We start from the raw sequence: 24,535 nt of genomic DNA on the forward strand, positions 1-24,535 counted from the left end.
TATATACACAGACGGGCAGAGGAGACAGAGGGGTTTGTGGAGAGAGGATCTGAGGGTGCGAGAAGGAGTGGGAACATGGAGAAGATCGGAGAGATATGGGGGGCGAGGTTGTGGATGGCCTTGAATGCAAATACAAATTTAATTCAATAACACATTTATCTCTGGAAATTATTAAAAAATATATATATTTTTGGGGTTTCTCAATTTATTCATCACGTTCTAACTTATTCTAAGTGGGGGGTTTTTTTTTCATCTTAATGAGTGATGATATATTTATTGTCCCATCACTAATTTAAAAAATCCACTGCCTCTGACCTAGTCAGATCTGGAATAGTTTTTTCACAGGGAGGTCACAGATTATTCCAAATAAATGTGTCTAAATTATAAAAATCAAATAAAGGGAAAGTGTTAGGAACCAGCACAGATAGTGTTTCATCAGTGTTTGTGTTCCTCCAATTAATCACAATAGAAATCCAGTGCTTTTTAATCATAATGAGGGATACTATCATATCCACTGCCTCTGTCCTTTGTCAGATCTGGTTCTAGTCTTTTCACGGACAGATGACAGATTATTCAAAAATAAAACTGTCTGAATTGTAAAAATTGTGTTTCATCGGTGTTTTTCTGACCTGAAAGAGCTTCTGTTTCTCGGGGACTCTGTTCTTGACCTGCTGCCGGGCAGAGGTGGACACGCTCCGCCGCGCCACCTGCTGGAAAGCCTGGAACAAACATTCAGGGGGGGGAACAGGTCACTTAGCGCACAAAAACACACGAAAACACTTTCGCGTTAATCCACAAACACATCGTTGTTTTTAATTTCAAAAAAGACGAGAAAACGCGAGTGAAAGGCAGAAAAAACAACGAACGACGCTGCGGCTAACGGCTAATGCTATCGTCCTAGCTTGACCTCTGACTAACTGTGAACGTTAGTTCACGTCACCTGCTTTTCCTTCGTCACTACTTTATAAAAACAGACGAATTGATCTCCAGTTACGTGTCCGTGTTATGTGGCGGGGAAATAGAGCGTCAATGTGGTAAAAATGAACTTACAAGGACGTGTCTGAACATCCTGACGAAAGAAGTGCTGCACAAGGACACCGGATAGATCGACTTCCGCTTACAGCTTTTTCTTATTCGTGGACATATATATACGGAAGTGTGTACTCTGCTGCCCCCTGCAGCGTTTTTTAAATATTACTCACACTACACTACTGTCCTATCGTGTATGTTAGTTTGTTTATATTTGTCTTTGATGTGTATTTGGTATTTCCTCGTGTGCGATTTTATAACTGTTATTTCTTATTTAAAATTATTATTATTATATATGTAATCATATTGATTTAAAATATTTTAATACACGTGGATGTAACTTATGTTCTTATATCTCACTGTTAGACATACTTTTCCAACAGTAAAGTGAAGTTTATAAACCACTCACTCTGCCACACCAAACCCCATAGAGAAAAACAGTGATTTTAACATCACAGCACACAGGAGCTGTTGATTCACTGCTGCCTCCATCACTAAGTTCTAATGTCTTATTTTGTCAATTCGGCATTAAAAAACCTGCATTTGGATTTACTTTAGTGACACAAAGTGACCACACGAGGCAGCAGTAGACCAGCAGCTCCTGTGTCCCCGCGAGCTAAAATCACTGGTTTTCTCTATGGGCTTTGGTGTGGGAGAGTGAGTGGTTTCCTCTCTGTTTTCAGTCTTAAACTCTTGCAGTGAGATGAGCAGCAGCTTTACTCTCTGGCAGGAAAACGACTTTTCTCACTCTCACACACACACACACACACACACACGCGCACGCACGCACACACAGCAGCAGCAGCAGCTGGTTACCTTGGCGATCAGCCTCACACTCCATCACAGATCACAGGATTTAAAGAGGATTTGTTTCTCATCTGGATTCAGACGGAGGCGTCAGACGAAGCTCATGATCCCGGGAATTTACTTTAAATTAAAAAAAAAAAAAAAACCTCACAGGAATTCTGAAGAATTTTTTTTTTTTTTTTTCAAAATTGAACCCAGAAAACACAGTTTTTCTGCTGTTGAATGAATTTCCATAAACTTTTCATAAACGTGCCGTACAGGTGTAGTTCAGGGCTCGGTCTGCTGGTGTCACTGTGGAGTGTTTTTTCAGGAAGTCTGTTTCTGTTCCTCTCCAGGAGATGGCGCCACTCGCCTGCTGCTAAATGTATAACGTTGATTATAGAATGTCTGAGACGCAGTGACGCAGATTTAATATGAACGTGTATTTACATGTTAAATGTTTAAATGTATATTTTGTGCTTTTTAAGTTTTACCTGAATCTGTGCTGTAACACAATCACTCCACAGTTATTCATATTACAACATGTTTTTCCCCCATTAGATTTTATTTTGTTGTATATTTGCTCTGTAAAAGCTGAACATGATGATTTAAAGTGAGAAAATGTTCATTGTTGTTTTTATCAGTGTGCAGCAGCAGTAACAGCAGCAGTAACAGCAGTAACAGCAGCAGCAGCAGCTCGTGGCTTTGTTTTGTATAATCACTTGTTATTATTTAAATTAGAATGCTCCTGTCTGTCTCTGTGTGAATTCTTATTCTTCTTATTTCAAATATTATACTTTTGTTTTTTGTGAACTAAAGTTGTAAATGTCAGAAAACGGATTTTTGTGCATGAAGAATTGTTTTTGATTCTTGGTTCACAGGAAGTCTGTTTTTGTCATAAAATGTTTTGCAATATTATAAATTTACCAGAAACAGAAGAGGATTGAATATTTTAAAAAGTAAATAAAAAATGAATAACTTTTTTCCTCACAATTCTGAGATTCTGAATTCTATCTCTCGTTATAATTCCAAGATTGTTCTTGTATTTCTGAGATTAAAGTCAGAATCCTGTCTTTTTAATTTATTAAAAAAAATGTTGTTAATTCAATCTTCTAAAACAGTTAGTGACCAAAACCTTTGAGTTTGTGAATCAAGAGTTTTTTATTTTGACACAAAACGTTATTTAGTTTAAAACATAGTCTGTGTTCTGAGATTAAAGTCAGAATTCAGACTTTTTTCTTGTATTTCCGTGATTCTGAGTTTGATCAGAGTGGCGTGGAGGAGAGGAGCAGAGTCAGGAGGAGGAGCAGGAGCAGGAGGAGGAGGAGGAGGAGGAGGAGGAGGAGCAGGAGCAGGAGGAGGAGGAGGAGGAGGAGCAGGAGCAGGAGGAGGTCACCTGATGGTACAGTTTCAGTGAGAAAAGGCTTTAAATGACATGAAACCAGTTTGATGTGCTGTTGTGTGAAAACAGACGAGACCACAGACGGAGACTTGATTCATGGGAAACAAACTCTGCCTTTTGTGTTCTTCACTCGTCCACTGAGCAAACACTGGGCCGTGTGTGTGTGTGTGTGTGTGTGCGTGTGTGTGTGTGTGTGTGCGTGTGTGTGTGTGGGGGGGGGTCTGACTCAAAGCCTCTGAGCAAACAGTGCAGTCAAAGGAGGCGGCCATCTTGACTCTGTTCCCAGGAAAGAAAAGAAAAACAGCTCTAAGCTGCTGAGGTCGAGACCAAGCTTTAAACTGGAGGGGGCGGAGCCAAACAAACACCTAAAAACAGACCCTCGAGAAACGTTTTACTGCAAATGATTAAAGATTTCCCGCAACACGAGACGTACAAACAGCGTTCACGTCTTTATCTCACTGTGAGACACACACACACACACACAGGAGTTGTTGATCTAATTCGGCTTTTAAAATCCTGAGTTAGCATTTATTTCTGTGACACAAAGTGACCACACGAGGCCACTCACTCTCTCACACCAAAGTCCACAGAGAAAGTCAGTGATTTAAGTTTGTGGGGACACAGGAGCTGCTGGTCCTCTGCTGCCTCGTGTGGTCACGGTGTGTCACTGAGGGACATCGGAATAAAGGATGCTGCCTGATGGAGGCAGCAGTGGATCAACCACTCCTGTGTGTGTGTGATGGTAAAATCACTGGTTTTCTCTGTGGGCTTTGGTGTGGGAGAGTGAGTGAGTGACATTTTTGGCTCAGGCTGCACAACTTAAACAGGCTTTTTTTCAGGGCTAAGACCTGGTTTTAGGGTCAGGGTTAGAATCAGGTTTAGGTTAGGGTTAGGCACTTAGTTAAGGTGGTTAAGTTAAGGGGCCCCGGGAATGTGAATGTCCTCACGATGATTCCTTTGTAAACGTGTGTGTGTGTGTGTGTGTGTGTGTGTGTGTGTGTGTGTGTGTGTGTGTGTGTGTGTGTGTGTGTGTGTGGTAAAGCCCTGACCTCCAGCGTCTCAGCATGAACCTCTTTCTCTTTCTCATGAGAATCCGCTCATTATTATTCAGAACCTGCTGATTTTCATGTGAATAAAAACTCTGGTTTGAACTCGTCCACGTGTGTGTGTGAGACTAACATTCATGTGTTCACTCAGGAACATTTCAACTTCACTTTCTATCGTTCTTTATCTGAATTTTATTTGGACTCTTATGATTTAGAACTTTACAACAGAAATAACTTCCGACTCTTTGTTGTTTGCTGAATTGAATCGTTTTAATTTAACATTCATATTTTAATCATTGGTGATATGAATGAATAATTATTTAAAACAACTGGCTGTTGATTATTTATCTTAAATTATCTCATTATTTAGATGTTTTTGTACTCGTTCAGTTCATTTATTTTCTTTCAGAAATTTTAATTCATATTACCAATACATACATTTATGTTTATTTCATATTTTTTCATATTTATACATTTTAATGAGATTATTCGGCTACAATCAGTATTCCACTTATAGGTTTAAATAAAAATATAAATAAATACATTTAATTATTAGGGTTTTCCTTATTTATGTATTTAATTCTTTATTTTTAACCTATAAGTGGAACACAGATTAAACGTTGTTAATCTTATTTCTGTTTCTTATTTTGATGCTTAAAATACAAAACGTAATTGTTTTTTTACTTGTTAATTTGATAATTTTTCAATTTGGACAAATTTAACAAAAAAAAAAACAAAACAATAAAATATTTTGTTTTCATGTAAAAAAGTTTTATCTTTTTTTGTAAACAAACACAAACATCAGCAGAAAGAGTTTTTACTCCAGAAACTCAGTCCTGTTTCCTATGATGGAGCTCAGGTTCTGGTTCTGGTTCTGGTTCTGGTGGTGGTGATAGTAGCCGCTGCTGTTGTCGGTGCAGGGAACCGGGTCCAGTCCCGATCCCGGTCCCGGGTTTGGCAGCAGCAGCAGCGGAGGCTCAGACATGAGGTTGTTAATGGAGAAGCGGTGGTTGAAGGAGGAGAAGAAGCAGGGAGGAGGAGGAGGAAGAGGAGGAGGAGGGAGGAGCTGGGGCGGGTAGGACACGCGCATGTGGCTGGAGGTTAGCAGGTCACAGTGGTGCACTTTGACCTCTGAGGATGAAGGAGAAGAGGAGGAGGAGGAGGAAGAAGAAAAGTGAGGAGAAAGTGAACCAGAGCAAGATCCCGGTTCCTCCTCCTCCTTCTTCTTCTTCATGGTCTTCACCGTGGTCTTCACCGTGGTCTTCACCGTGTTCTTCACCGTGTTCTTCACCGTGGTCTCCTTGTGGCTCCTGAACCTCTTCTGTCTCCGCAGGAAGCATCCGTTCTCGAACATGTCCCCGGAGTCCGGGTGCAGGGTCCAGAAGGAGCCCTTCCCGGGTTTGTCCCGGGTCCGCGGCACTTTGATGAAGCAGTCGTTGAAGGAGAGCGAGTGTCGGACGGAGTTCTGCCAGCGCTGCTGGTTCTGCCGGTAGAACGGGAACAGGTCCATGATCCACCGGTAGATGTCGCTCAGCGTCAGCATCCTGGTGCCGGACTGTCGGATCGCGGTGCTGATCAGAGAGATGTACGAGTACGGAGGCTTCGCGTGCGCGCGGCTCCGCCGGTGGAATGGTTTGTGCTCCTGGCACGTGACGGTGCTGCCGCTGCTGCAGGACTTCGATCCGAACTCTGGACTCATCCCCGGACTCATCACTGGACTCATCACCGACATCGCTGCGTACGGAGGCGGGCTGACGGAGCTCAGTTCCCGCGCCTGTGGACCGGGTCTCATCCCGATCCCGACCGGGTTCAGGTAAGGCGCGTTCATGTTGCCGGTGCCGGTCACGCCATGCGCGCTCATGTAGCTGCTCATGTTTCCCGCTGCGGCGTAAAACTGAAACACAGAAATGATTATTTTTATTATTAAACAATTGTTACGAGTTATAGTAATAATAACTTATTATGATATTATATGTGTACAATTATATTATCATTATTATATATATTATAATACTATATTATATATACTATTTATTAGTATTATTAAAATGATGTATTAAACGGTACATATTGAGATTTTAAAAGCACAGAAACATGTTCTTGTTGCATCAAAATAAATAAATGGCAATTCTTGAATCCTATTATTATAATAATAATAATTAATATTATTAGTATTATTAACATTATTATTATCATTAATAATAATAATAATAGTAATAATAATATTATAATTATTGTACTCGTGTCATAACGCCAGATATGTATTTTCCAATTAAATTAGACATTAGATAATTACAAATCACAAACATGCTTATTTTAATTGAACAAATATTTTTGTTCTCTCTTAAATAAATATGTATTAGGACTATTATTTTATATATTTTTTTTATTATGTGTTAACTATTTTTTAATTTGATTAATTTCGTTTCCTTAGTAATAAATGTAGTGTTGTTAAAAGGTTTGAAAGTATAAAAAGGATTATTAATGTTATAGGCGACGGTCTGAGGGGGTTTAATCATTCGAATAAAAGGTGAAATTATTAAATAGTTAAGGATCTAAAATTTGACAGATTTATGCCATTCATTCATTCATATTTATTTACACGAATCTAATGATGGATTAACATACAAACGTGTTTGATTCAGTCTAATAAATATAAACATGACTTGAATAATGTAATAACAGGAAATGCCTCTTTTTAAAATGTATTTTATTTTATTGTATCAATAATATTTCAACCTAGTTTAACTTTATTTACAACACGTTTGTTTAATTACAGCGTGATAAGAACACTTTTCTAACGAAATTACGACAGATTATTTATCTTTTCTTTATTTTAAGATAAATCATTTTTTCATCATCACATAACAGAGCTGAGCAAACGACCTCTAATTTCAATTAAAGTAAAACGAAATAATAATTTGAAGTGTTTTTAGTTATTGTATAATCAGCGGCTTCTCTGCTGTGATGAAGCCGCAGCAGAGTTCTCTCACCTCGGCCTCTGCTCCACAGTGACCCCCGCTGCTGCTGCAGCTGCTGTTCATCCAGTCCTGATGATGATGATGATGATGATGAAGAAGATCGTTTGTCTCCATTTTAAACGCGCTCAGTCTCATTTCTCTTAAAAAATAAAAAATAAGTTGAACACGAGACGGGACCGGGAGGTGACCCGCGTCTCCTGACGATTTATAACCGGGACTGGAGTTTCATCACAGGAGCAGGAGCAGGAGCAGGAGCAGGAGGTGCGGTGTCTCCACAGTGACTGAACTGTGTCACCTGCTGCTGCAGCTTCTTCTTTCCTTCAGTCTCTAAACCAATCAACTGCCTCCTTTTGTTCCCGCACGCGCTCACATCTTCGTCTGAATAACGTCAACACAAGACTCCGCCCCCGTTACCTGTCGAATCTGTGACGTCACCCTGACAACAGAGGAAAAGGCCCATACCTCCAAATTACATTACATTACATTACATGTCATTTAGCAGACGCTTTTATCCAAAGCGACTTACAATGGCATTGAGTACAATCAGCCAGGGGTGGAGTCGAACTTGCGACCATGATATCTTTCGCACACAGGGTAAATGCATAAAAGTTCTCTATACTTTGTACTAATATTAAATTGTGTATAAAAATGGTTAAGATGAGACACATTTCATAATTAAAAAAATAAAAATTCATGTTCGTAACAGACTTCAACATCGAGACATAAATGAGAGAAAACTTGTTTTATTTATTGACACAGAAAACAAACGTGTACACAGTTAAACCGATTTAAGTTTACCACAATAAAAGCTCTAAAAAGACACTTTCACGGTGGAGGTGCATATTGTAACACACTGACATCTGCTGGCGAACTCATGCCACTACAGCCTAAAACAATTAATGTACAACCTATGTTCAAAAAACAGAATACTGTTAATTTAACACGAATTTTTATGAAAACAGGTGAATAATCAATGTGCTTATTTTCCGCAACACAAAATGGCGTCTGATAAAAAATATATACATACATACATATTCAATCGAGAAATTGACGTATTGACGTCCCGGTGTTAGCAGTGACAGTTAGCCGGTAGCTTCTGTGGTGAGCTTAGCATTTACGTCCAGTTTCAAGTAACTCATAGCTCTCGTTAGCTCCCGTTAGCTCGTAGCTTCCTTTAGCTCCCTTGGGTCGTCAGGTTCCGGCGGTCATTCTCCTCCGTTCGCTACCACCTGACCCGTGTACTCACATAGCTGTTAGCATCGGTTAGCTGGTTACTCGTGTTAACTTCAGTTTGGCCCACGGGACGTTTTAAGCGTCTGTATATCTGCCGTTTAACCAACATTTCCAGCTGTAAGCATCTGTTATCCGGTAGCTTCGATTAGCTGCTGTAGGGCCCGCAGTTGACTTGTAGGTGTTAGCATACGTTAGCCGCTAGGTTCTATTAGCCGCCGTTTGACCCATAGTACGTATCAGCCGGTAGCGTTTGTTAGCTGTTGGTTGACCGGTGTTACTTTTTGAGCTGTTAGCGCCCGTTAGCCGGTAGCCTCGATTAGCAGCTGTTTGAGCCGCAGTACGTTTAGCTCCTGTTAGCCCTCGTTAGAACTCAAGGGCAGTGGAGCGTCGTTTTCAACAGTTTTGACATATTCAAGTGTCTTTCTTTTAAACCACTTAGTTGATAATTTAACCTCGTAGCTGAAGGTACGTTTGCTAACGATAATATGATATAAATTGAACGAGTAATTGTGAGTTTTTGCTGCAAAAAATGATTAAAATAATTGTAAATAACTAAGTGAATACTACGGATTGCAAATATCACTTGATGTTTTAAAATGGCGTATTTGTTCGGTTGTTTTATTCAAGTAAAATGTAATAAAATAAAGATACAATTTAGAGTAAATAAAATTAAAATCAATGTATGTTATGGGTTTTACACTAAACACAGCTTTACCAAACATTTTCCCCAAAATGTTTTCTTTAAACACTTTAGTTTGAACGCGACACCTGTCTCAACACAGAAGAAATTAAATAATGCAAAATTATACCTTGATGTTGGTATTTCATCCAAATGTATGTTCAGTTTTAAAGGATTATCCCAGTGTAATTTGTCTAATCAATTAAGTTAAAACATGAAGAGTTATTTCGCTTATGGTCTGTTTAAAGTTTTTATTCTGTCCAAACCCCACTTTCAGTCTTGAATTCAGATTTGTTATTGTTATAATTTGCATATTATGTGAAATTTGCTCATGATGGAATTACGTACAGGAGTAATGACGCGCTGTCGGGGTTATAAGGCGATGGTAATACCCTGGACCTTTAAATAAAGTTTGTATTTGTTGACCTGTGTGTGTTCAGATGCCTCTGCCTAAGAAACTGATGAAGGGCGTGATCGTGGTGGAGCTGCTGGGCGTCTGTGGAGCGTACGCTCTCTTTCACAAAATGAACAACAGTCGAGGTTTGACGTCAGCCGATGAGATCTTTATGTGGATGGATGTTTTCACTTTAAAACTTATCATATCCTTAAGACATACACTGGTAAATTTAAAAGTAAATAATAAAAAAAAAACACTTAATCCACATTTTGTTTTCCTGCAGATTTCAGAAACACCATGAATACGAAGTTCCCTTCGATTCTTGAAGGTAAGAAAACATGTGTTTATTTGAGTCTTGTTTATGGACTTATTTATGTAAATATTTGTGTAAATCTCCTGAAAAACCTGATTCATACTGAAACGGTTTTTACTCAAGTGTAAAATCGTCATCAGGAAACATTTTTAGCCTCTTTATATAACAGATCATTATAGATTTACAATAGAAGAAAATCTGCTAGGGTTTTCTTTCTTATGAAACCGTGTAAAAACAACAACATGATCAGCTGACCGCTCCTGTCTCCTCCCAGTTTACTACCAGTCCAATGAGTGGGCGGGGATTCACGGAATCCGAGAGCGAGACGTTGAAGTGTGGTCGACCAAACACGACTGAAGGCGTCTGTTTGTAAAAAAGTTCACACTCGTGATGATGATGATGAACTACTTCCTCCTCTTCTTGTTGTTGTTGTTGTTGCCGCCGAGCGTCTTGCCTCCTGCCTTGCCTCTGGCGAACGTCGGCCTCCTCTTGTTGAACACCGCCTTCTTCTTGCGCAGCGTCTTGACGTCGCGGCCCTGGATCCAGTCGTCGCGCTGAGACTCCCACTTCAGCTGCTTCACACCTGAGAGAGAGCGAGCGAGAGGACGTTGCACAACTTTCACAAGTTTTGTAGAAACAACTATGTGTAAAACTACGTGTAAACATTTACGGCAGAAGTCTGAACTTGGGAGTGACGTCACAAACAACAAAGCAACATGTCTACGACTAATAAAAGTAAAATGTGTACGACTGATTTATGACACTTTTCCACTTAGCCTTGATTGGCTTTTTGCAAAATTTTCCACTTGGGTGGAAACTTAAATTAATGAGGATTGTCGCATTGGAAAATAAGATTTCACAACTTTGCAACCACGTTTTTACTGAATATTAAATATTTAAATGTATAGTTGCTGGTGTCCAAACTCCACTCAAAACAAGACTGAACTGGATCTGAAATGAACGAGTGAGACGTCGGTTTCCCACGTTAAAACACTGGCTTTGGTCTCACCTGCTCGGTCTGTGGTTGCCATGGCGTTCAGGCCCACATTGTCGAACTTGGAGCCGGCGTTTTCGTCCAGCAGAGAACCAAACTGAACACAAACAAACATTTCCACGCGTTATATTTGTGGTTTTTAACAGCAGTACTGAAACCACATTCAAGGTCTGACACTTTTTTTTATTATTATTATTATTATTATTATTATTACTACATGAGATTAGGAGACAATCATTTTCATCTCACCTCTTCAGCTGAAGCAAACATGGCTCCGTCTTTCTTTCCTTTCTTCTTCTTCCCTGATTTAGAGTCTGTGAGAAGAAAGAAAATAGCACATTAAAATGAAACAAACGGGATGATTTTGATGCGTCAAATACGGTAGATTATCTAATCTCGTCGCTGACCAGAGAAGGATCCAGAGAAGTTGAGCTCCTCCGATGATTTCCTCTTCCCCTTCCTGGTTTGAGGAGTGACGTCTGGAGCTTCTGTTTCATCGTCTGAATCTGGAAAATTTGTTTTGCATGAGTTTGTTGCACAAAGTTGTTTTTTGTTGCATATAAAACATTAAACTTTGAGTTATTAGTGTGTGATGAAGACATTTAAGTGTCAATGAAATCGTTCTCACCATCGAACGCAACATCGTCATCAAACTCTGGAGCTGAAAAAGAGCAAAGAAACGATAAAGAATAAGGTTTAAATCATTGTTTCAAACTAACAGAAAACATTTGTCTGTTTATTTATTTACTGCCTTCGTCTTCTTCGTCGTCGTCGTCTTCTCCGCCTCCGTCTGGGTCCATGAAAGCCCCGCCCTCGTCCTCCAGCTCGTCTCCAAAGTCCTCCTCGTCCATGCTGCCCAGAGAGACCTCCTCGTCGTCCAGGTCGTCGTCGTCCATGTCCGAGTCATCGGCGTCTGAGTCGTCGGCGTCTTTCTTTCCTTTTTTACTCTTCACATTCCTGAGAAACGACGAGAAAAAAAAGTCAGGAATCAAAAAAAAAAAACACCTGAGAAACAGATTCAATTAAAACAAATGTTTGAAAAGTTTTTCTGATGTTTGTCACAATCGTTTTTAGACAGAACGAAAGAAAATCGGCAGACCATAAAATGATGTAAAAACATCGTTAAAACCTCCGAGTGAGACGCCAAAAACATCGTAAAAAAAAAAAATTGAAATCGTTTTTTTTTAATTTATGGCAAGTTGTCAAAGAATTTACAAACGTTTTCCTACGACATCGAAGTATACGATTTCAGAAGGAAGTCAAAAAAGTGAAAACGTAAGAATGTAGGACGACATGGGAATCACCGGAGAAACCGGTGTATCGCAAAATACAGAGTCATAAATACAAATACAAAATCATAAATTGCAATCTTTTCACACAGCTCCAGTGAGAGTGAGCACTTTGGCACCATCTAGTGGACTGATTTTTTTTATTCATTTGTAACATCAGTTAAAAAACATTATATGCAAAAAGGCGATATAATATTGCGATATTTTACGGTATCGTTCCACCTCCCCCGCCGTAAGACCGTATTTTTTTAATCATAGAGTAAGAAAAAAAAAGACATTTTCCAAAACGTGAAGGTGTAGTAACGTAAAAAGGTAAACATGTCGTAATATAGTATTTGCTGAACCTTTTGACGTTTGGCTACACGTAAAAACATGGTCAACTCTCTGACGTTGTATCGTAGGTTTTCTGTTGCGACACAAAACAAAAAAATGCGACTAAAAGCTGAAGACTCACCCTGCGAAGTCCAGATCGTTGTTGCCCAGGTCGGTGAAATACGAGTCTCCTTCACACGAATCTGACCAACAACAAAAGCCACACACCAAATATTACATTTTAAAAAAAAAAACAAAAGAAAAAGTTTGCCGACTCTTTACAGAAGTTGTGGGAAGCGCCTCGGCACGTCTGCGTCACTCACCGAGGATTTTCTCAAACTCCTCGTCGTCCACGTCGTCCACGCTCTCGTCGTCTCCGTCTCTGCGCGGACGACGGATTTGTTTCTCCTGACGACGTTTCTTAAAGAATCTGACGAGACGACGTCAGTGTCAAAGAACCTTGTTAATCTTTATTATATATGTTTAGACATTTTGTTCCATTTCTATGCTCTAAAATAAAGTCTAATCTAATCTAGTTTAAGATTACTATCAGGGTGACAAGTGTACGTCACAAAACAAAAAAAAGGAAACATTTTTTGTTAAAAAAAAAGTCTTCAACAACAACAACGTAAAAACTCATCTAATCTCTGATTACTATAAAAACGATAAATTGGTGATTAACTTCCTGTCAAACGTGATCCGATGAATACAGAAGATAAAAGTCAGTGACTCACCGATGGAAGAAAATCTCGTCCACAGGAATCTGACTTTCTTCTTTAGACAGAAACTCGTCACAGTTCACTGAGACCAGAGACACAAACAGTCAAAACCAGATCTAACAACAAAACGACACAAACGTAACACAAACGTAACACAGTAACTAACTTCTCACCGGGTACAGAGTTGAACCGTGACTTGTGTTTGGGCCTCAGCGCGGCAGAGTCTGTGTTTTCTGATCAAAGCAAAAACGACTTTTATTACAAGACTTTTCAATGATATTCAACAGGAATGTAACAAAAAAACATGAAATATTGTAAAAAATCATTTATCGCTGTGTCAAAAACATCATAACATTTTGTCACTTAATGTGTCAAATGAAAAAAAATATTTTACTAGACTGTGTTGATAAAAAAACATGAAATATTGTGAAAATCTGTGTATTTTACGACCAAACATGCAAAATAAACATCATCAGCTGTGAAATGATGAAAGAGATATTTTTTGCTCACGTTGTCCCTTCAGCTGTTTCGGGTTTCTGAAGACGAATCGATCCAGGAAGCGAGTGAGAGTGAAATCCTGTAGTGGATCCCCAGAGTACAGGATGACTCCGCCCTGAGGAAGAAACATCAACAAAATCATCATCATCAACATTATATACAATAACAATAATAATAAAAAGTACAATTATTTAATTTTTACCTGCAGGATTGTTTTTGCAAACAGCGACACAGACGGATGAAAGTGCAGCGAGAGCTGGAAAAAAAAGAAATCAAAACTTTTTAATAAAAGCTACAAAAAACAACAAAATGTCAAAAAACACGTCAAATGTAAGTCGTAAAATCCCAAAACACATTTTGCCACAGAAAAGTTAATAGCGTAGCAATGTGTCTAAAACAGTCGCAAAAAAATTAAAATAGTCTCAGTATGGTAAAATGACAAGAAAAGCTCGTACAAAAGTCGCAGCAGATTTAGACGTCAAAAATCAAACAGTATAGATTCAAAAAAAGGCACAAAAAAGAATCACGAAAACACCACAGTTTAATAAATTATTTCTTTTTAAAGGCAAAGCATATATATATATATATATATATATATATATCGATGTGTCGTGACCCTGCGCCGCTAACGTTAGTCGTACCCGCTGTAGCTCCCACAGCGTTGTGTAGTCCGCGCCGCAGAACATCGGGTTTCTGTGCAGCGGGTCGTACGTCTGCGCCGCTTTCCCTCCCGATGCTAAACAGGAAGTGAAGTTTTGAAAACATGAAAAATAATAAATCGTTACGACAACAACATGGAGTACGGTAAATGTCAATTTTATCGTAAACTGTATCACACACACACACACACCTTCCAGGTTGTGGTGATGAACCCATGATGCAGCAGGTTTAGCGTGTGCCGACTCAGCGTTTCCTCCTTCCTGGACTTTATCTGCGTCCACAAAGTTCTCCTCTTCATCATCGTTTTCCTCGGCCATATCTTTAAACTCCTCCTCCTCTCCGTCCTGACAAGAACAACAACGTTACAAAACAAAGTGTAACCATGACGACTTTAAATCCTTTAGTTAACTTTTGATTTAATTAAAAAAAATACGATACTAATACATTTAAATTCACCATGACAATCAAAACTAAACGTCTGTATCTTTTGAAAAATGCTGTTTCTCTTTCAAACTCATCTCGATTTCCTTTGCTCCACATTCTTGAATTCAAATCAATCGTTTAACGCGATGTAATGAATTTACTTTGTTGCTACAAAATAAACAATCTTAGTTTCCACAATAAAAGACTTTTGAACTAATAAAATATGATGTAATAAATAAATTATAAATAATGATTATGTATAATAAAATAATGACACATTTACATAAGAAAAAACGGGTGAAAAAAAAAACGTTCTCTCGCCTCGGTCTCCTGCAGCAGGATCTTCAGGCCGGGCTTGGCCTTCATGACCTCTGACACCAGGAAGAGGGCGCCGCAGGCGAAGCTGGCGCTCTGCTCGGCGCTGACCTGCAGCAGACGCTTGACGAAGGCTTTGATCCGCCGCAGCACGATGTCGGCCTTCAGAGACTTGTACAGGAGGTTGAGGAACATGCTCTGTCTGGAGGACGACGACAGACCAGGGTCCAACAACTTCCTGCAGAAGAAGAAAGACGTGTTATAAGAACATGTTCATGTCTTCATCTCACTGTGAGACAGACTTTTCCAACAGGAAGCTCAAGTTTGTAACCCACTCACTCTCCCACACCAAACCCCACAGAGAAAATCAGTGATTTAAGCTCACAGGGACACAGGAGCTGCTGGTCTACTGCTGCCTCGTGTGGTCACTGTGTGTCACTGAAGTAAATGTGAATGAAGAAAAGCTGGACAAAATAAGACATTTGAACTTAGTGATGGAGGCAGCAGTGGATCAACAACTCCTGTGTGTGTGATGTTAAAATCACCGACATCATTATCTGACGTAAAACAACGTAATATTCCTGCATTTCATGTTAATTATTAGTAAAATCTCGATGATCCACCACAGAGACATGGAGCTGCAGGTGTGAGTTTTACCTGTAGAGGGCGACGTAATACCGGTCAGAGACGGTCTGCTGTGAGTCCATCACCTGGAAGAGCAGCATCAGCGCCTGCACGGCCGTGTTGAACTTCACCAGGTGGACCACCCTGAACAGCGTGTCCAGCTGCTCCTTCACCTTCTCGTCGCCGGCGCCAGCGTACGGATACGCCCGGTTCACGCCCGACAGCAGCGCGCTCAGCATCTTGGACTCGATGTCCTTGTTCTTGACGCAGGCGCGGAAGAAGGAGAAGTAGATGGTGATGAGTTTGGCGGCAAGCTCGGCCTCGTCGTGGCTCAGCAGCACCTGGCTGAGGAAGCAGACGGCGTAGTACTGCGCTTTGGCGGCGATGTTGGGCCGGAACATGAGCCGCTCCACCTCGCAGCACACCACCACCTTCATGTTGGGGTGTTTGTGCAGCAGCGTCTCCAGCAGGTAGGTGGCTTTGGCCGCCGTCTTGTACTCGGGGTCTCCCAGCTTGTTGACGACCTGGTTGAGCAGAGCCTTCTCCTGCTCGGGGCGGCCGCAGAGGAGCTCGTGGGCGGTGGCCAGTGCCTTCGCCTTGGTCGCCGCCACCGTGTCGTGAGCCACCGAGTCCAGCGCCGCCACGAACTCGGCCACCTGGTGCTTCAGCTGGTGCTCGAAGTACCAGAGGACAAGGCGGCGGTCGCGGGAGTCGCGGTTGCCACTGGCTTTCTCTTCCAGCTGGTCAAACGGGTGCTGGGCGAAGGCGCGGAGCTTCCTGTTCTCCGGCAGCAGGTCGGACAGCAGCAGCTCTCGCAGTGTGTCCAGAGCCATCAGACCCATCCTCCTGCTGCCCTTCTTCTTCACCATGGACACCAGGTTACTCACGTGATCCACCGTGTGCACTGGAGCGTCCTGGATCAGGACCGTCATGGCCGCCATCCTGTCGGCCAGCACGCCGGAGGAGACGACCGTCTTCATCCAGTGGGAGTTGGCCCCTTTCTGCAGGACCTTCTTGCTCTTGTAGAGCTCCACCTCCGCCTCAAACAGCTGCTGAGCCAACGTCTTGTACTTGGAGACAAGCTGCGGATCCTGCGGCGTGGACGAACCCTCGGTGGTATATTCCAGGTCGAACCACTTCCCTCCAGGTTTGATGAGCAGGTTCTGTCTCTGCTGAAACTCAAACACATTCAGGTTCTGCTTGGTCTTTTTTCTTGCCTGAGCGTCTTTCGTCTTCTTGGCCTTCTGTTTGCTCACTTCCTGCAGGTCACTGACGACTTTCTTCAGACCACTGGATGTTTCTTCTTCTTCTGCTGACGTTTTCTTGTTTTTTGCTTTTTTACTTTCCTTCTCACCAGAGCCCCCAGCGTCGTCGGCCTCTGGCTCCTCTGCGATGATGTTCTGACCCGCAAAAGCGCCAAAGCCCAGTTTGTTGATGAATTTCGCCAGCTCGCCCTCCTCCAGATCATCTATGGCATCTTTCTTACCTCCATTGACGAGCTCTTTGGAGTCGTCGATGGCGGCGAGAAGAATATAATCGGCCTGTAAACAGAGGAAAAAAAGGTTTGAGGGAGGGGAGGAACAATGCACCTGCACAAGGACATTTTAAAATCAAATATTAGAATAAAGTACATCAGGTTCTGAATTGTGGCAACTTATTTTAAAACAGTTAAACTCTATGAGGTTCTGAACGGTGTCAGATTTTTCCTCACCTGTGTTCCTCCCAGCCGTAGAACTTCGTCCAGGCTGAACTCGTCGTCGTTTTCTCCCGCTTTTCCTTCACCTCCGTCAGCTGCCGCTTCTTCGTCCCCCTCTCCGTCGCCATTCTCGGCCTCCGGCTCTAATTCTTCGGCCTTAAAACTCGCTTTAAATGCGGGTTTGTGTTTCCTGCGATGGTTGTTTTTCGCTGCCATGCTCGCGACAGCGTGAGGAGCGTGAACCGGAAGAAGTAAGCGACGTCACGTCAGCGCTTCCGGGTACAATAATAATAATAGTTTGTTATACATTTTTGTCCGTGATTCAATTTTACAGCAGTGAATTTACATAATACACGAAATATATTGCTTGCTTTCCTTTTAAAAATGTGTTGTTGTGTTGTTTGGTTACGTCACTAAAGGTCATCCAGTCAAGGAGCTTGTTGTCAAGTTGACTGTAAAAAACAAATACAGGAAATGAAATGTATTTTCAAAATAAAATGAACAAACGCCTGTTTATGAATTGTTGGGGCGTTTGATCGTTACTTTTATTGGATGTTTATTCTTTTTGATAATTATTATACGTTATTTTTAGTTTCTATATAAGTATTTGAGAGTTATTTAAACATTTAAAGCATTTGAATGTGTATTTCCGCTATTTTATTCTGGAAAATAACCAGATGTTAAATCTTTTGCATCATCGCAATCTCAGAGTTGAAGTTAGCATTAGCGTTTAGCTCATACACAACAACTCTGTAGCTTTTCATTTCTGTAAACGTCGGACTAACGCAAATTAATCCACGCACGTTTTAAATCGCGTGCGTGAAGTAAAGACTTTTGTCTCAGTGTGTGAGTTTTCTGCGTCTTGTCACGTGACCCCACATGTTTCTAACGTGACTAATGCTAACCTGTTAGCACCTAATGCTGTTTGAGAGGTGAAAGGTTGTTTGTGTACTTTTATCAGGTAAAATCAGATGAATAATCAGCAGAAAGATGATTTTTCTAAGTGCTAAAACACAGCAGCTGCTCAGAAGAGTCTGCAGTTCCTCAGCAGCAGGTGAGATTATGATTTAAAATTCATTTAAATGTGATATTGATTGATTATTAATGAACTATTATCAGATAATTTCTCAGAGATTCCTTTAAAAGGATATAATCTGCATCATGAAAACACCACATTCAAATAATATCAGTCTTTATCTTTATATTCATTCATTTTCAGTTTATTCAATAGTTAGATTTTCAAAAAACTCACTCAAATAAACGAGTGGCAAAATAGTCTACGATTAATGTGGTCGTTAATGAATCATGCAGCTCTATTTTAATATCAATGTTGATCAGAACAGTATTACATTAAAAATGTTGTGCACATTATTATGAAATATATGTGGATGGTTTGATTTTTGGAGAAAATATTAATATTTTTCGGTAATAAATTGTGCATCCCTGATTTTGATCAGTTGTTAAACAATAAAATAAAATAAACAAGTCCACCATTTCTTGATGTTTTATGATATCAACTATGAAAATAGTCAGACATTAGTACCTGTTTTTTTCATGTCTGTGTGTGTGTGACAGTGCGATGGCGATCAGCTCAGCTCAGACTCTTCTGCAGCTCTTCACCAGACGACCAGGAAAAGCCTCCACCGTCGATTCTGCGTCACCTGACGTCCAAAATAAAAGCCACAGGTCCGATTTCGGTGGCCGAGTACATGAGGGAGGTGCTGACCAACCCTGTGACGGTGAGTTTACTCTTCACAGACTTCAGAAAAATAAAAACTGTAAACACAGCTCAGGCTGATTCGCTCTCTCTCTCTCTCTCTCTCTCTCTTTAAGGGTTATTACGTGAAGAACAACATGCTGGGACCAGACGGAGACTTCATCACGTCACCAGAGATCAGCCAGATTTTTGGAGAAGTGAGAAAGGAAGACAAAATAAACAAAGTGTTGATGTATTTACATGAAGGTTGAATGTGTTTTTTTAACTTCCTGTGCAGCTGCTGGGCGTGTGGGTCATCAGTGAGTGGATGGGAGCGGGTCGACCCGAGCAGCTGCAGCTCGTCGAACTCGGACCTGGGAAAGGATCGTTGGCCTGTGACATCATCAGAGTAAGAACTGCCTCTCGACGGTTATTGTCGTGATCAGCTAATCTGTGGATTGTTTTCTCCTTTAATCAAGGACTCGTTTGTTCTGTGAAATATCAGAAAAATATTGATCAGTGTTTGTCAAACTCTGGAAATGATGATGTTTCTCAAACGTCTTGTTTTTGTCCACAAAATGATTCAATTTGAATGATTTCTATGTTTTATGGAGCAAAGAAAGCAGAAAATATTCACATTTAAGAAGCTGAAAATCACAGAAAGTAAAATATTCACATTTAAGAAGCTGAAAATCACAGAAAGTAAAATATTCACATTTAAGAAGCTGAAAATCACAGAAATTGCCTTCCTCTCAGGTGTTCAGTCAGCTGCGGTCAGTGCTGGGTGATGCCTCCGTCTCCCTCCACCTGGTCGAGGTGAGTCCGACTCTGAGTCGACTTCAGGCCCAGAATCTGACTGGGACCAGCAGCCGTGAGGCAGACGCCGAGGACGAGCCGGTTTACCGCAGCGGGGAAACTGCGGCCGGACTCCCGGTGTCGTGGTACCGCCGGTTAGACGACATCCCCACAGGTAGAAGCTAAACCTGTGTCCCAGCGAGCTAAAATCACTGATTTTCTCGATGGACTTTGGTGTGGGAACGTGAGTGGTTTTCCTCTCTTTGTATTGCAGGTTTCAGCGTCTTCCTCGCTCACGAGTTCTTCGACGCTCTGCCCGTCCACAAGTTTCAGGTCTGTTTTACGACGTTTGTGTCACTTTAACGTCATTTCATTAGCATTTATTAGTTTGCTTCTCTTCAGCGTCCTGCCTGTGTGAATAACTGGAATCATGTGGTTTATACCCTGCTTCCCCACCAGATGGTGCTAAAGTAACATGACTGAAATTCCTGTCTTGCAGGAAAGTGATTTCTGGATTTTTCTTTACTTTTGGAACTGAAAAGTCAAACGATAAACAAAGTGTTTAAAGGAACAGTTTGAACTTTTAGGTTAGCGGCGAACTAAGACTGGAAAGTGGCTTTTTTTTTGCGGTTAAATTGTGATACAATGTCAGTTTTACCACATTTTGAAGATTCTGATGACGTAAAATGACCAGAATTAAAGCTCAGTGTTTGGATGTGATTGTTTATTTGTTGGTTTGTAAGAATATCTGACAGAAATAAGCTTTGTTTGTTGTGGACAGAGGACAGAGAAAGGCTGGAGGGAGGTGATGGTCGACATCGACCCGGAGAAGCCGGAGCAGCTGAGGTTCGTCATCGCGCCGTCGCCGACACTCGCCTCGTCCACACTCGTCCACGTAAGAAACATGCACCTGATAATCTGACAGACGAGGAGGGCCCGTCAGAGATCCCAGGGACTTTCTGTTTGTCTGTGTTGAATAAATGTATCTCAAATTTTTGAATTGTTAGAATTGTCTCTCTCAAAAACCGACACATTTGTTCCTAGCGACAAAAAACACCAGCTTCCCAGAAATAGAATTAATATTTGATGTTTATAATTCAGGCTGAAGTTGTTTGTGTGTGTTTCAGGCAGACGAAAGGCGGGACCATGTGGAGGTGTGTGCAGAGGGCGGGGTCATTGTCCAGCAGCTGGTGCGGCGGATCGTAGAAGGCGGCGGCGCGGCACTGATCGCAGACTATGGCCATGACGGAACCAAGACCGATACGTTCAGGGTACGACGACGTTTGTGTGCGGGTTTAAAAATACGAGTTTACCATGTTTTACTTCTGTAGAGGGCAGCGTTGAGCCTCTCAGTGTCCGTTTTATTTGAAGTTGGGACGCAGAATTTATGGATTTCCAACTCGGAACAGCTTCATTTAACTCCCGTTGTTGTATTTACTTGCAGTAAATCACCTGTTCACACCATACTGTGAACGTGTGAATAAATAAAATCACCGTTAAATACAATTTTCACGTCCTGTGTTTTAAAAACTGAATCTTTGACTTTTTAAGTTTGAACGACAAACATCGCGAGACATTTGTGGCGAATTTATCTGGACGTTTTCCTGAGTTTATGTCGGGAAACATTTAAATCTAAAAAAGATTCCGTTTAGTTTTAAATTAGATTGTAAAACAGAATTTAGGTTATTAAAAAGTACATCATTAGATTTGTTTTAAGTGAAGGACAAATAAATAACTTGATCCATGATAAAAAAAGCAGCAGTTTACATGAATAAAATGGTGATTACGGTGTTTGACACGTGGATGTCAGCGACGGGTCTGAGTCTCGTCCTCGGCGACAGTTGTAGGAAACGGTGAAGTTCTTCTTCTGCAGATGCAGAGGAAACTAGGCTCAACAAGCTCCGCCCCTTCCTCCTCTCCCTCTGTCTAAACGTCTACAACACTCAGGGGCAAAAAACAGCCCATAATTACTGTTTTTGTCATGATATTTCGTCTCTAGCGCCCCCTGAAGTTCATTCCAAGTGGTTTGAACGTCACAATTCAAAATGGCTGCTCTGTTTTTTTATTTATTATTACATTTAAGAAATAAATAAATAAATAAAAATGATATTCTGAAAGAGCAACTGCTACAAATGAGGTGTTTCCTTTAATTTATCGGAAGTCGGGACGAGTTTACGAGGCTCACGCCGAGAAGTTGAAGGCACAGACATATAAATGCCTGTCGCTAACAACGCTCTACGTGTTATTTCTGAGAACACAAAGAACATCGCAACACGTCTGCGATTTAAAAATGACACGGTACTATGTGTGCGAATTATTTAACGTGAAACAACGGCAGCAAAAGTGCGAATAGCGGTGAAAGTTGCGTGAGTTCCGACCACAAGATAGCGGCAGGGTTTTGGTCCGTTCTTATCGCAGCTGTGACGCCATACATAAACGCGATTTTTACGACTTCGCAAGGCTACAGGAAACTCACTTTAACTGCGTGAATATGTAAACCAGCGAGGCTCATGGGAAAGTTTTTTTTCTTCCTCAGGGGTTCAGAGGTCACCAGCTCCACGACGTCCTGACCTCGCCCGGCTCAGCCGACCTCACCGCCGACGTGGACTTCAGCTTCCTGCGGAGGATGGCTGGAGTGGGCGTGGCCTGTCTGGGGCCCGTCACTCAGAGGACGTTCCTGAAAAACATGGGCATCGACGCACGACTGCAGGTGAGTCTAACGTGAGATGTTTTGGTTTCCAGGTCCAGGTCCAGGTCCAGGTCTGTGATGAAGAGTCTTGCTCCTCTCCGCAGGTTCTGCTGAGGAACTGCAGCGACGCCTCCACCAGGAAGCAGCTGATCAGCAGCTACGACATGCTGACTAACTCCGCCCACATGGGCGAGCGCTTCCACTTCCTGGGCCTCCTGCACCGCAGTCGCTTCGCCAAACCGGAGAAAGTTTCGGGACTGAAGCTGGAGAAGAAGAGTCCGCTGCAGCTGCCGGTGGCCGGATTCACCGAGCTCAGCTTCTCCTGAAGGAACTTCAGAGAATTTCAGAAACATGTCGTCGTTAGTGAAGTCTGCTCTGTGAGCGCCCTCTGCTGTTCAGCCATGTAACAACAGACTCACCTAGAAAAATCTCCCATACCAAACCCCATGGAGAAAATCAGTGATTTTAGCTCACGGGGACACAGGAGCTGCTGGTCCACTGCTGCCTCATGTGGTCACTTTGTGTCTCTGACTTCAATCATAATGAATGACTTTATAGGCTGAATTGACAAAATAAGACATTAGAACTTAGTGATGGAGGCAGCAGTGGATCAACAACTCCTGTGTGCTGTGATGTAAAAATCACTGGTTTTCTCTATGTGCTTTGGTGTGGGAGAGTGAGTGGTTTACAAACTTCCGTTTCCTGTTGGAAAAGTCTGTCTCACAGTGAGATAAAGACATGAACGTGTTCTGAAGACATCGTAGACTTAAACTGACACAGAGTTGAACGTACAGTGTTCGTACAAATGGACAAACAATGTCCCTCATTTATGGAACAACAGTCCTTGTCCAACTTCACTTATTTGAAATTGAAATCCTGATGTGAAAGTGTGTTGTTTTTATTTTTCTGCCCGATCTTGAAACGTCCGACACCTGATGAACCGTGTCGGCACCTTAGGTCAAAGGTCAGATGTTTTTCCTGCCCCTGGGTCGTCCTACGTGGCTCGCTCGGCTGCTTCCGTCTTCAGCTGGAAACAATTAGCTGCTGCTGCTGCTGTGTGGGGACGATTTAAAGGTCAGGTTTCACGTGTGTGGGGGGGGGGGTCTCCGACAGCAGATCAGGTTCAGGACTTCAGGTTAATTAAGAGATGGTTTCCAAACGTCCTGCTTTCCTTCTTCTTTTTTTTCATTTACTTTGACGAGTGTGACTCACACGTGGAAAAAGTGACAGGATGTTAAAGACGTGGCTCCACTAACAAGTCGCACATCTGAGATCAAACACAATATTAATATGTAGATGGTGGATTAGGCCGGGATTGTTTTCCTTTATTTTCATTACTTTTTAAAAATATGTGCTTTGCAAAATCTCACAAAGCGTTGAAAGGGATTTCGTGAAGCCTTTGTCGGCTCTTCAAAGAATCTGCGATGTACGAGATCTCAGAAAAACCTGCGAGATCTCAAAATAACTCGAAAAAGTATCCAGATTTCACAAAACCTTTAAGTGATTTCTCAAAACGTTTGCGTAATCTCACGAAAACACGTACAGGATCTCGCAAAATATGTCCAGGATTTCACAGAACGTACTGGACTTTGACAAAATTTTGCGAGATCTCACAAAACACGTGTGGGAGTCTGCCGAACTTTTGCATAATCTCACCAAAAAAAAAACGTACGAGATCTCGCAAAATAATTTTGTGAACTGTACAGGACTTTGCACAAAAGTTTGCAGGACGTCACAAAAACCTTCTACGGTGCGTTGCTAAAGATTGGTGAGCGCTCAAACACGCGTGGTGGATTTACCCAAACTATTGCTCAATCAAAAAACCTTTTGTTTGTTTGCGAATTCTCGCAAAATGTCAAAATGTTTGCGAGATCTCACAAAACATGGACTGGATCTCGCAGAAAAGAATCTTCAGGAACTCAAAAATGTCCTGGATTTTGTCAAAAAAAAAAAAAAAAG

General features: G+C 41.5%; 5 protein-coding genes across 9 annotated transcripts in view; 2 read left to right on the forward strand and 3 right to left on the reverse strand.

Annotated features, from left to right (window-relative positions):
* Positions 1–1,190, reverse strand: part of LOC131443189 (cytochrome c oxidase subunit 7A2, mitochondrial) — a 4,871-nt gene extending 3,681 nt beyond the window's left edge. The window contains exons 1-2 of the mRNA XM_058612602.1: positions 1,051–1,190; positions 630–719 (exon numbers count right to left, since the gene is read on the reverse strand). Of these exons, the coding sequence (XP_058468585.1) occupies positions 630–719; positions 1,051–1,068 (108 nt within the window). The 5' untranslated portion in view covers positions 1,069–1,190. The remainder of the gene's footprint in view (positions 1–629; positions 720–1,050) is intronic.
* Positions 1,191–5,033: 3,843 nt separating this feature from the next.
* LOC131443922 (silk gland factor 1-like) lies at positions 5,034–8,322 on the reverse strand. The gene is made up of 2 exons (XM_058614010.1): positions 7,257–8,322; positions 5,034–6,157 (listed from the first exon to the last, which is right to left on the reverse strand). Exons 1-2 carry the CDS (start codon positions 7,377–7,379, stop codon positions 5,081–5,083), a joined length of 1,200 nt encoding a protein of 399 aa, XP_058469993.1. The 5' UTR covers positions 7,380–8,322; the 3' UTR covers positions 5,034–5,080.
* On the forward strand, positions 5,989–10,771 carry LOC131443923 (protein CEBPZOS-like). Of its 4 annotated transcripts, XM_058614011.1 has the most exons (4): positions 8,426–8,942; positions 9,597–9,696; positions 9,837–9,881; positions 10,141–10,620. In XM_058614011.1, the coding sequence occupies exons 2-4, from the start codon at positions 9,597–9,599 to the stop codon at positions 10,221–10,223; spliced, it is 228 nt and encodes a 75-aa protein (XP_058469994.1). In that variant the 5' UTR covers positions 8,426–8,942; the 3' UTR covers positions 10,224–10,620. The 4 variants fall into 4 exon arrangements, 1 of the variants encoding a protein (XP_058469994.1); XR_009233680.1 differs by lacking the exon at positions 8,426–8,942 and adding an exon at positions 5,989–6,076 and having other exon boundaries at positions 9,837–10,771; XR_009233679.1 differs by lacking the exon at positions 8,426–8,942 and adding an exon at positions 8,112–8,206 and having other exon boundaries at positions 9,837–10,771.
* On the reverse strand, positions 9,863–17,653 carry cebpz (CCAAT enhancer binding protein zeta). Of its 2 annotated transcripts, none has more exons than XM_058614005.1 (17): positions 17,412–17,653; positions 15,734–17,241; positions 15,083–15,314; positions 14,529–14,682; positions 14,320–14,414; positions 13,881–13,934; positions 13,691–13,793; positions 13,354–13,413; positions 13,196–13,262; positions 12,785–12,891; positions 12,604–12,664; positions 11,612–11,817; positions 11,489–11,521; positions 11,268–11,366; positions 11,110–11,174; positions 10,876–10,957; positions 9,863–10,449 (listed from the first exon to the last, which is right to left on the reverse strand). In XM_058614005.1, exons 1-17 carry the CDS (start codon positions 17,610–17,612, stop codon positions 10,271–10,273), a joined length of 3,306 nt encoding a protein of 1,101 aa, XP_058469988.1. In that variant the 5' UTR covers positions 17,613–17,653; the 3' UTR covers positions 9,863–10,270. The 2 variants fall into 2 exon arrangements, with proteins under 2 accessions (XP_058469988.1, XP_058469987.1); XM_058614004.1 differs by having other exon boundaries at positions 11,609–11,817.
* Positions 17,654–17,942: 289 nt separating this feature from the next.
* ndufaf7 (NADH:ubiquinone oxidoreductase complex assembly factor 7) lies at positions 17,943–23,463 on the forward strand. The gene is made up of 10 exons (XM_058614009.1): positions 17,943–18,450; positions 18,972–19,135; positions 19,230–19,310; positions 19,391–19,501; positions 19,849–20,062; positions 20,162–20,220; positions 20,669–20,782; positions 21,015–21,158; positions 22,424–22,597; positions 22,681–23,463. Exons 1-10 carry the CDS (start codon positions 18,387–18,389, stop codon positions 22,900–22,902), a joined length of 1,347 nt encoding a protein of 448 aa, XP_058469992.1. The 5' UTR covers positions 17,943–18,386; the 3' UTR covers positions 22,903–23,463.
* Positions 23,464–24,535: the final 1,072 nt, after the last annotated feature.

Source organism: Solea solea, chromosome 17 (assembly GCF_958295425.1).
Source record: "Solea solea chromosome 17, fSolSol10.1, whole genome shotgun sequence".
Taxonomy (NCBI): domain Eukaryota; kingdom Metazoa; phylum Chordata; class Actinopteri; order Pleuronectiformes; family Soleidae; genus Solea; species Solea solea.

Excerpts from the sequence above, each read along its gene's own strand:
- ndufaf7 (XM_058614009.1), top strand. The coding sequence starts at position 18,387 with ATGATTTTTCTAAGTGCTAAAACACAGCAGCTGCTCAGAAGAGTCTGC. Across the intron at positions 20,063-20,161 it reads GTTAGACGACATCCCCACAG|GTTTCAGCGTCTTCCTCGCT; the intron begins GTAGAAGCTAAA and ends TTTGTATTGCAG. Across the intron at positions 20,783-21,014 it reads CCTCGTCCACACTCGTCCAC|GCAGACGAAAGGCGGGACCA; the intron begins GTAAGAAACATG and ends TGTGTGTTTCAG.
- LOC131443923 (XM_058614011.1), top strand. The coding sequence starts at position 9,597 with ATGCCTCTGCCTAAGAAACTGATGAAGGGCGTGATCGTGGTGGAGCTG. Across the intron at positions 9,697-9,836 it reads CAAAATGAACAACAGTCGAG|ATTTCAGAAACACCATGAAT; the intron begins GTTTGACGTCAG and ends GTTTTCCTGCAG. Across the intron at positions 9,882-10,140 it reads GTTCCCTTCGATTCTTGAAG|TTTACTACCAGTCCAATGAG; the intron begins GTAAGAAAACAT and ends GTCTCCTCCCAG.
- cebpz (XM_058614004.1), bottom strand. The coding sequence starts at position 17,612 with ATGGCAGCGAAAAACAACCATCGCAGGAAACACAAACCCGCATTTAAA. Across the intron at positions 17,242-17,411 it reads TACGGCTGGGAGGAACACAG|GCCGATTATATTCTTCTCGC; the intron begins GTGAGGAAAAAT and ends CTCTGTTTACAG. Across the intron at positions 15,315-15,733 it reads TATTACGTCGCCCTCTACAG|GAAGTTGTTGGACCCTGGTC; the intron begins GTAAAACTCACA and ends CTTCTTCTGCAG.
- LOC131443922 (XM_058614010.1), bottom strand. The coding sequence starts at position 7,379 with ATGAGACTGAGCGCGTTTAAAATGGAGACAAACGATCTTCTTCATCAT. Across the intron at positions 6,158-7,256 it reads ACTGTGGAGCAGAGGCCGAG|TTTTACGCCGCAGCGGGAAA; the intron begins GTGAGAGAACTC and ends TCTGTGTTTCAG.